The sequence below is a fragment of the Gavialis gangeticus genome, unplaced genomic scaffold (assembly GCF_001723915.1).
Source record: "Gavialis gangeticus isolate Ggan-Ray unplaced genomic scaffold, GavGan_comp1, whole genome shotgun sequence".
NCBI classification, from domain to species: domain Eukaryota; kingdom Metazoa; phylum Chordata; order Crocodylia; family Gavialidae; genus Gavialis; species Gavialis gangeticus.
The window spans coordinates 88,420,023-88,431,131 of record NW_017729031.1 but is presented as its reverse complement, the minus strand read 5'-3'; the positions used below and the strand labels follow the sequence as shown (position 1 = coordinate 88,431,131).

The following is an 11,109-nucleotide window of genomic DNA, read 5'->3' as shown; positions in this document are numbered from 1 at the left end:
TCCTTAAGGAACGACCACTCATCTTGGGCACTGAGTTCCCCTACTCTCGAGAACCCCAGCACCTCTCCTACTAATCTTAACTCGTTGAAGTTGGCCCTCTTGAAGTCTAGGGCTACCGCCTTGCTGCAGGCCCTTGACATCCTGCACTGGATGGTGAATTCCAGCAAGCGATGATTGCTATCATCCAGGTGGTCAAGAACCTGGAGGCCCCTTACCAGGTCATCGCCTGTGGCCAGGACCAGGTCCAACAGGGCATTTCCTCTGGTGGGACTGTGCACCTCCTGAATTAAGTGGAGGTCCTGTATCTCAGCCAGGAACCTCCTGGAATGGTCCAACCTGGCTGACTGTTCCTCCCAGCAGATGTCCGGGTAATTTAAATCACCCATGACAACTACATCCCTTGCCTTAAATGCCTCTGCAAGCTGGCCCGAAAATTCCCGGTTCAGCTCCTCCCCTTGGTTGGGGGTCTGTAGTAGACCCTCACCATTAGATCCCTCTCCCCACAGCCCCCTCGTATCTTGACCCAGAGCACTTCAGCTTGCCCCTCCTCTGACCCCATTCTGCTGGCAGAGGGATGTGTATTGCTCCTTGACATAGAGCACCACACCCCCACCTTTCCTTCCTTCTCTATCCCGCCTGTAAAACCTATAGCCCTTAATGCTAACTGCCAATCAGGTTGTTCAATTCCTTGCTTTGATGGGGACTTTAAAAGCCCAGCCCAGAGTGGAGCAGGTAAGTACCCCCTGCCCTAGGTTTGCAGGCATAGGCATAATAAGTGGTGAGTTTTACTTTCTTAAAACAGCTGAAGAACAACCGTGTGCTGCTGTTCAATGGTAATCAGCCCCATGGTGGGCTCCCTCCGCTAGTCAAAGGCATAGAAGAGTCTGCCCTGAAAAACACCTGGCTGCATTCAGTCAACTCAATAGCTGGTTTCCATGACTGACCTCTTGCTGCTTCCAGCAGCAATTTAATGACAGACCATGTATTTAATTTGCAGGGTAAGGTGGGGGGGCAATGCTGGTATGCAAATAAGATGAGTTTTTTTCCCTCCATGCTGATTGGAGGAAAAAACCTCATCTTATGTTTGGGTAAATGTGGTATTATGATTTAAAAGCCAGAACTCTAGACTGAACTTTTCAGCACATCAGACATAAAAAGGAGAGGCTGAGACTAAGACCAGGCTACTGGAACCCAGGGTTCATGGGAAAGGATTTTAATTAAGTTTGACACTAAAATTGGTTCAACCAGATCACTGTTCATCTGTTTTTAATGCTGAGAGACCTGTTCCCTCCATTAAACATTTTACTGAACCATTCTCTCTCTGTCTTCATGGATCATGAAAATGCTAAAATTGTTTCTAATTCATATACAGTATTTAAGGTTATTCTTACTGGGTCTCAATTTTTAAAAGCCGGGCATGTCAGAAATATGGCTCTGCTGTTGTCTGTTGAAAGGTAGGACTGAGTTTTTACAAAGACAGTAGCAACATTCTGGTGCATTGTTTGTGATGTTTCTTTTACTCCAAAGAGAAGAGTTTTGTCATTGTACTTGTGACACTAATACCAGTTTATTTACTGGCACTTTAGATTTTGGAATTTTGGATTCACTCACATGTACTTACTTGAAATTCTGTTAATGTAAGATTGTTTTAATTAGTTATTACAATTTTTGTATTTTAGGAGTGTATGTCAGTGTCCCTATCATGTGTTGGAATTTGGTTTAAAAGGTACACCATGAGAATTGGCTAAATTGAGTTAATATTTATACATTAAACCAATGTTCCCCAAAAGCGGGAGCATAAGTCTGCCTGGTATATGTGAATGACTAGTTTGGGGGCAATGCTGGCCAATGTGTACAGCAGGTTTGCAGGAAGGCCATGCAAGAGTTTCCATTTCCATGAATGTGCAAGGATGAACATAGCTTTCAGATGTTTGGGGCAAATACAGTGATGACATGAGCACTCCCTCTGCGCCATGATAAGATGCTGCTTATTTAATGTAAATCAGTTTTATTTTCTGTAATAATGTGATCTCTTTATTTCTAGGAAATGTGACTACTAGCACTTCTGCGTCTCAGATGGCAAGTGGGATCAGTCTAGTCTCCTTCAACAGTCGTCCTGATGGTATGCATCAGCGCTCCTACTCAGTCTCCAGTGCAGACCAATGGAGTGAGGCAACAGTCATTGCAAACTCTGGCATCAGCAGTGGTAAGACAGCATCTTTCTTTCTGTCTCTCTCCTTTCATTCTTGTGTGAAGACTTGTCACATATCTAGATATGGTGCCGTGAGTAAAAGTTACTGCTCTTCAGTGAGAGCAGAGAGGAGACAACAAAGTAAATTGACAAAGCCTCCTTTTCAGCCAAAATGGTCAAATGATATATTTTTTGCCATATCTAATTTTCAGACAGACGATGTACAAAACTAATATTTTTAAAAAATATTACTTTTTATAGTAGAAGAAATTGTAATAGTGAATTATCTTTACTGATACTACTAAAGCAATATTGCAACAAAGGAATGTCCCTGTTGCTGACATAAGTTTTCTTGTAGACTGTTAACAGTATTTAAAGGAACAATGAGTATTGCTTATAATCAGTTATCAACTAGAGGTTATAAAATTTTTAACAGTAAAAATTAGTTTTTAAAAAAATATATAAATATTCTGAAACTGAACTTGTAGATGTAAGATACAAAACTGTGGTGATGGGATAGAAACAGAAGTCATTTTTTTCAGAAATCAAAAGACCAACTTCAGGTAGAAATAGACATTGCAACATGAAGCTGATCAGCTGTGCTGGTATGCATCCTGGCACAGCTCATCCTCTTCTTTGGGAGAAATGCATGTTGCCCATTGTCCAGCCCATTGTTGCTGCAGGGCAGTAGGCTGTGTCTTCTCCCAGTCCTGGTTGTCTCCTGGTCCTGTGCACCCTAGAAATTCCTGCACAAGATCCCACCCCTCAAGCCTTGTGAGTGGCCCACCTTGGTTTCCCCGTTTACCAAATACATCCTTGGACTCTCTGAGGACATGTTTGGATAAGTGGGGAAATCCCATCCTTCCCTGCTTACCAAGGACCATCCTGTATATCCCAAGGACATATCTCTAAGCGGGGAAAATTGGGGAGGTGCTCCCAGGACTTGTACCCAGGAATTCCTGAGGTGTACTCAAGTCCCCTGTGGGCTGTACTCAGCTCCTCAAGTCCCCAGATCACCTGCCTGGTGTAGCTGGAGAGTACAGGCAGCACTGGGTTGCCTGTGCTCTCATACCATAAAATAGACATCTGCCACTATATAGCAATATCAGTTGATACCACCTCTGTTGTGACCACTGTTTATGGCATAACAAGGAGTATGGACATGTGTTTGCTTCGCTTTTGTACCTCCATAAAAATTTCCACCTTTAGTGTTCCTGAATTCCTTGTACCATTATTCTTTCCATCTGACATGGAAAGACTTCGGTTTTGTAGAACTAGCATATGCAACTTCAGGTGGAAGGACAACTAACTATATTGGACAACTAACTTTATCCTGAAGTTTTACATGGACTTAAAACTGTTCAAAGCAGAGCAAAACCAGGATTGTCATCAAAATGTATTGTTTCCAAGGCATCTTGACTACATCTGCAAATGGAAGTATGTGGTCTTGTCTTTGCTTCCTAGGTTTGCTCGCTGAAGAATGGAACTATTTCTTTCTACATTTTACTGTTTACTGCTGTAATAATCTTAATAGTCTGCAAACATTTTCTATTTAAAAAAAAAGTATCCTGATACCACTTCTAGAGAGGGTCTTCAAAATGCAGACGGACTGTAAATGAGATAGAGATCTATTGAGCAAAATCAGAGGATATATTTCTGAGTCTCATACAGCCAGCTTTGCAGATGGTAAATCTATTCACATTGATATCTTGATTTCTGAGAAGACCTCAGATTAATTTGAATGCTACCTCTTGCTGGCTGTCACTAGTTCTCTACCTCTGTACTGCAAACTATAGATCTGGCTTGTAGCTTCAAGGAAGAACACCTGCATATCATGAAAGGTGGGCATGATCCAATGGATTAAATGTTGAGAGAGAGATTCTTATATTCCCATTTTAGCTTGGACTTGTAATTTATCCGAGACCTTGACCAACTCACTATCTGCCTTAGTTCTTCACATGTGTAAAACAGGCCTGTAGCAGGCCAGATGGAGAAATGTGAGCTGTTCTTAAAGAACTCTTGTGACAAAATCATAGTGTCAGGGTGTTCCCTGAGATGCATCTTGAGTTTGTGTAAGCCTGTTGGTACCTCATTTTGCTGAATGGATTATGCCCAGGTTTTTAATTTGCTTAGAAGTGATTTACCACAGGCACTTCAGTAAAGTAACTGAAAAACAAAAGGGTTTTTTTTGTGTGGAAAAACAAATTCTATAAAAAGAAAAAGTGATCAAATACTCTTCTGTCAAAGTATGGTAAAACAACATTGACAAAATTCTTACATTTTATTCACACTATCACCAACCCTCATAAAAAATTCCTGTGCAAATCTCCCGGGATCAACCTCATCTCAGTTGCATGTGGCTCCCTCAGCCAGGGACCTTCATTCCCCTTTGCCTCACCAGGGTCTAATGGTCACTGCCTCCAGGACATTCCAAACAGCTCCCCTTCCACCTGCCTTCAAAGGAGCCATGTCATGTCATAGATGCAAATGCATTCCTCAGACCATGGTGTCAAGAATTAGATTTTGAATTATTCAACAGTAGGTTGAGGACAGCAGTTGAGAGATGGCACCCACCTGATGAAAATTGGAAAGCATGTCGTTGGGCATCATTTGATTAACTGGTGAGATGGGCTTTAAATTAGGTCCCATAAGAAAAGGCAAAGAAAACCTTCTAACCGTGGTGCAATAAGCCAAGGAATGAGAACCCAAAGAAGAGGTTTGCTTCCGAAGGAGACCTGAGAAACTAAAATTTGGTAGAGAGAGATGCAAGAGGAAACGGCAGGGCAATATGAAAAAAATCTTCAGAGCTTGCTTATAGGAAAATAAGCAGAATGAACTTGGCAGTCTTAGTTTGTAATAAAAATTATGACTTGGCATTGCATAAATTTTGTGGGATAATTCCTGCAATTGGAATATCAGCATTGAGAGAGATACCTTGCTCTAGAAAGGGAGGGTGAGGGTGGGGGAAGGTGGTAGTATCCAGCTATATCTCAAAAAACGATATGCATCCTCTGAGGTCCGTGAGGAAGAAAGTGAACTTTTTTAGTATATCTGTCGTAATATAAAGAAAGAAAAGAACAGTTGTGACATGTTGGTGCAGTCATTCTATAGACCACTAAACCCAGAAGACTGCTGAAGCATTTTTCAAGCAGGTAACAAACATACCTAAAATTTATGAATGAACTAATGAGGAATTTTAACTCCTTGATATGTTTGAAGAATATCACAGCAAAATATAATATGCAGCAGCTTCTTAGTAAGTGTAGAGGACACATTTTTGTTTCAGAAGTTTCAGGATACAGCTGTGTGGTCATCTATCTTGGGTTTGGTTTAAGCAGAAAGGAAGAATTGGTGGTAGCATGCAAGTGGGGAATAAGTGATGATAAAATGATAGAATTGATAATCCAAAGAAAAGGAAGGCATTAGAACAGCAAAACAAGGGCACTGGATTTCAGAAGGGCAACATTTAACCAATTCAGGGAAATAGTAAATAAAGCTAGACAGACTGAAGGATAAAAAGGGGTCCTGGCAGTTGCTAAAGGACATAGCACTGGAGACTCAACAGTAAACTACCAATATAGTAAAGTGTGTCAGAGCTTTTAGCAAATTCGAATACATTTAAATCAGCAGGACCTGACTCAGTGCATCCTAGTGGGCTGAAGGAAGTGACTGGAGAAATCTCAGCAACATTGGCAGTAATATTTGCCTAGTAATAGACAAGTCAAGTCAAATGGATGACAAGTCAAGTTCCAAAGGACTGGAGAAGGGCTAACATAGGAGAAATGGAAGATTCAGGGAATTACAGTTTGATCAGCCTGATTTTAATCCGGGGAAGTCACTAGAACAAATTATATGAATCAGTTTATAAAGATTAAGAGGATGAAATAGATCATAAATCACACTAGATTTAAGAACAAATCAACCAAGCCATCTTGATTTTCTCCTGTCACAGAGTAACTAGTTTGGTGGATGAGGGGAGTGCTGTGGATATGATATACTTGAACTTTAGTGTAAGTCTCTTGACACAGTTCCGTATGGCATTCTTATAAATCCACTGGTGAAATGTGGGATTGATAGAATTACTTTTTGGTAGGTATATAATTTGCTGAAAACCTGCAAGCAAAGAGTAGCTATCAATGGCACAAATGTCAGGAAAACTCAAGTTTGGTTCCAGCGGAGCTTGGTGTGGGCTTGGTGCCAGTTAAGATTTTTCTCAGTGACTTGAATGCAAGAATGGAGAGCTTACTAATAAAGTTTGCAGAAATGCACAAAACTAGGAGGGGTTGTAGGTTCTTTGGAGAACTGTGCTATAGATGACAAAATGAAAACCGCACAGCAGTAGCACTCCCAAGAAGGACCTCGGTTTTGTGGTGAGTCACAGACCCAGTGTAAATTGGCAGTGTAATAGTGTAAAAAAACCCAAAGCAAATGTTTTTTTGGGCAGTGTTAACAAAGGTATTATGTAGAGGACATAGGGAGCTAATGGTACTGTTCCACTTGAAGCTGGCTAGACCTCAGTGAAATGTTATGCCCAGTTTTGGGCATTTCATTTTAAGAAGTATGTAGAGGTACAGTTTTATATGTGAGCAAAAATGATGACAGCCATATGAGGAAAGATAGAGATGACTAGGTATGTTTAATTTGGAGAAAAGGAGATGAAAGCGGGGGGGGCATGCTAGCAGTTTTCAGATATGTGAAATGCCATGAGGAAGAGGGTAGAACATGAGACAATGGGTTTAAACTTCAGCGAAGCAAATTTAGAGTACAACTCAGGAAAAGCTTCCTAGCTCTAAGAACCTTAAGACAATGAAACAAGCGGCTGTGGGAAACTGTAAAATCTCCTTCATTAGAGGTTTTCAAGAAGGAAATGGCTAGGCATCTATCTGCAGTGGTTTAGGAATAACATATCCTGCATCTACGCAGGAGGACCTCTTGAGGTCCCTTCAAATCTATGAGTCTATGACTTCAAGGACAGCATTTGTAGTACCTTTTTGTGATTTGACAATAATCATGGATCATAAGAAATAACAGTTAAGGCTAGCTGTGTGGCATATTCAAAAAATGCATTCGTTCTGTATTTTGAAGATATTAGGAAAACTTTTCAGTATGTGAAAAAAATTGCTAATAGACAGTCTTAAACAACTAAATGGCAACATAAGCATTAACTGTTATGATAGAACTACGACAAAAACTCAAACATGATTCACTGCTACCAGTGTATCCTTTTTCTCTTAGCTCATAGCACTTGTCCTTTGTGCTAGCAAGTTGACACATGAAAAACCCTTTTTAATTTCAGTCTTTTTCCCCCCAATAAAAGGTTTTGAATTTTAGAATCATAAAAAGATAATACTGTGCAAACAGCAGGGATGGGGAGAAGCTAAGCATCTTTAGGAATTCAAATGCCAATGTACTGGAGAATATGCCTGCTTATTGTCACGTGGCTTTATTGTAGACAAAATAACGTATTGGGATTCAGTTTTTCTCTGCACCTTTTTTCACATTAAATTAATACTTTGTGTAGCTCAGGAGAACTTTTCAAAGTCTTCTTATCCAGACCTTTGGTTTCCTGGGGCTTCTGTCTTTTAAGCAGCTGTGAGCATCTCCTAATTAGATAAATTACTTTGTAGTGGGCAGAGCCACAAAACAGGAGGTGCTGGTTAAATTAAAGGGGAAAAAATAGAAAAATCCATTCTCTGAAATGGAATGCCCTACTGCTTTATGACTATTACTGTTGTAAGGTTTTACATTTAAGTACCTGAGATTTAAAATTAAATGTCTTATATAATTTGGCACTGGTAACATGAAGCCTGTGACTGCCCTTAGAGAAAATCTAGACAGCTTAGTTCAGTGTTTCAAATTGCTGTCTGCTTGATTGTGAGCAAACCATGGGGTTGGATCACTATTTAGCTAAATACCACACGCTGCTCAACATAATTTTAAACGCGTTAACATGTTAGTCTTTAAGTTTCTGAATGTAAAAAGACTATTCTAGCACTACATGAAAAATTAATTCGTTTTACATTTTTTCATACTCTTGTAAGTGTTTGACAGAAGTAATTTTAGCAGCAAGAGAGAATAAAAACTGGGGGCAGTAAATCCCTGTCCAAGAACCTCTTGTGTAGATTCTTTATGGACCCAGAATTGATCTACATGTCAGATCCTGATGTAGTTTAAACTGTTTATCACCCTAATGGAAGTAGTGAGACCATGAACATCAACTTATAATTCTCTGTGAAAGAAATTGGTGTTTGCAGTCAATGAAGGAGCAGCTTAGCTTTATTGATAGATTTAGAACAATTACCTCTGCAACAACTATTGGCTGATGGGTTTTCTTGAATCTGATTGGATGCTTGTGACTTTTCTTTGATTAATCATTTTCCTGATGGATAATTTTCTCTGAAGTATCGTCTATGGTTTCACATTCCTGGGGGATAGGAGGGTCATATGGTCTAAGGAGAGTCATTCATTACTTCCTTAGTTTTTAAATTTTGCTTCAAGACAAGGTCCTTTATGTCTGCTTCACATGAGCCTTTCCAGGTGTAAATACTCCACCTAGACATGTATCTATCTGTTTCTTCTTTAGCAGAGGAGGGAAAACCCACTTCTGCATTTTCTTCTGCAAATTGTTTTTTTTTTCTTTTTTAGTATTTAGAATGCAGTGTTCTCATTTTTCATACTATAAAGGAAATAGCAGTACAATTTTGAAGTACCTGTGAACTTTTGACCAACAATGCTAATGCTTGACATACACATTGAGCACTTAAGACTTAAGTGGGAAATTCAGTTTTCCATCAGAATAACCTGTCTGGTAGTTAATCTTACTGACTCTGGCTCTTATTGCTGATAAACACTGCTCATCTCTATTCTCAAATACCTACAGATTTATAGGTCTTAATAGAACCCCCTTTTTGAGTGTTCAGAGAGCTTTATTAGACTACAAAATTAACATTTCAAGACCATGTTAACAAGGAACAAACATTCTTTTTTTTCCCTGTACCCCAAGATAGAATTTTGCCCAACCACTCTGAGAAGCTAGTGGGTAAGATTTGGGTTATTGGAATATGTCTCCCAAATGGTACATGTTTTCAGTTTCAATTTATACTAACATGTACATGTCAACATAATATAAAGGATTACAATGGCACACAGTCTGCTTGAATATCATGCTTGTATACTTCATGCCTAAAAGTTTAATGGCCTCAGTAACTTGTATAAAGCACAACCCCTGACTTTTGGTCTGTCTCTAGTGGTTAGGCATTTACCACAGTTCATCAGCCTCAAGTTAAGAGTATGGGATATGGATTGAACTTTGGGCTTCTAGTTTCAAGCAGACTTTACACAGGTTACTTTTCTGATGCCAGTTGCTTTGGCTCTTAAAATGTTGAGTTATGTTTCTGATCACTTAATGTATCCTACGGCAGTGGTCGGCAATGTTTTTGGCTGGAGTGCCAAACACACTCCAACCGTGACCCACGCCTTGACCTTGCATACCAGGTGGCAGACTAAACGGAAGCCACGAGGGGCCCAATCCTTGTTGCTGGCAGTGACTACACACAAGCCTCCCGGCAGACAGTGGGGGAGGGGCCGGGATTTCCCAGCAAACAGTTGCTCCCACCACATAGCCAGTGCCAGGGCTCCAGAGCCCAGTGCAGCTGTTTGCAGCTTGCGCACCACCTGCTGCAGCTGCCCAGAGCCTGGGCTGGCTGTGGCAAGCAGCTAGGACGATGCAAACAGCTGGGCTAGGCTGCCTGCATGTCACTGGGTGGGTGGCAGGGGAGGGGCCTGGGGCAGCGCAACCCCAGCCTATCCTCTGCTGTCTGTCTCAAGGTGCGGATGCAGCCACCACTGACATGGAACCCAGCCAAGGACTGTGGAGCCTGTTTGCAACTGTTTGCAGCCTCCCAGCTGCCTGCCACAGCCAGTCCGGGCTCTGGGCAGCAGCAGCAGCAGGCAGTCTGCAAACAGCTACACTGAACTCTGGAGCGCCAGCATTGGCTCCATGGTAGTTGCAGCTGCATGCATAGCTCTGGGCAGATGGTCAGGGAGGGGCCAGGGTTGTGCTGCTCCAGGCCCTTCTTCCACCATCTGCCGGGAGGTGTGCCATGCAGCTGTTGCTACCGTGGAGCTTAGCCGGAGCTCCAGAGCCCAGTGCAGCTGTTTGCAGCCTCCCAGCTGCAGCCAGCCCGGGCTCTGGGCAGCTACTACCAGCCACAGAGCCTGGGCTGCTTGCAGAAGGGCTTGCAGACTCCCAGCTGCTTGCTGCAAGCAGCCTGGGCTCTGTGGCCAGCAACAGCTGTCCAGAGCCTGAGCTGGCTGTGGCGTGCTGAGCAAAATGACCTCAATGCCATGCTCTGGCACAGGTGCCAGGGCAGGGAGGGGGATTACCAACCTCTGTCCTACAGTACGTTTAAAAAGACTTTGTAGGCACATAAGTTGCTTCTAGAACTTGAGTTAGTCTTGTTTTACATATAGAACAGCAAAGTTCTGTCATAAGATTTTGTATTACAAATCACAGAGCTTTTCAGAAGTATTCCCTTTTTATTTAGTTGCTATATTCTGCACACAAGAACTTCCTTCACTGCAATGATTGTTAATAACACACAACCATCTAAAATAATTATCTCCTGTTTCAGATGGGAAAAGTTCTGGCCATCAGCTGTTGCAGAGTTCTAAGCTTTGGTCTTAAAATGAAAGCAAATAAAGAATAGTTTGTCAGGTATTCTGTTTTTAAATGCTAGTGTGCATTTACTTCAAGTCTGCTTCCATATTAGGAGTCTGCTTTGTGATTTGGCTTAATTAAAGGTTTACTTTTTACTATTTAATTCTTTATTATAGTGCCAATATGTTTTGATTCCTCTTAGTTTTCAATATGGCAAAGCTTTTGTTGCATAAATTGCTGATTTTATCCCCTGGAGGCT

The 11,109-nt window shown here is 41.3% G+C and overlaps 1 protein-coding gene across 5 annotated transcripts in view; it reads left to right on the top strand.

Moving 5' to 3' along the window:
* The window catches only part of AGAP1 (ArfGAP with GTPase domain, ankyrin repeat and PH domain 1), a 679,540-nt gene that overhangs the window by 485,431 nt on the left and 183,000 nt on the right, over positions 1–11,109 (top strand). For all 5 annotated transcript variants that reach the window (XM_019523354.1, XM_019523357.1, XM_019523355.1 and 2 more), the window contains one exon: positions 2,045–2,206. In XM_019523354.1, the coding sequence (XP_019378899.1) occupies positions 2,045–2,206 (162 nt within the window). The remainder of the gene's footprint in view (positions 1–2,044; positions 2,207–11,109) is intronic.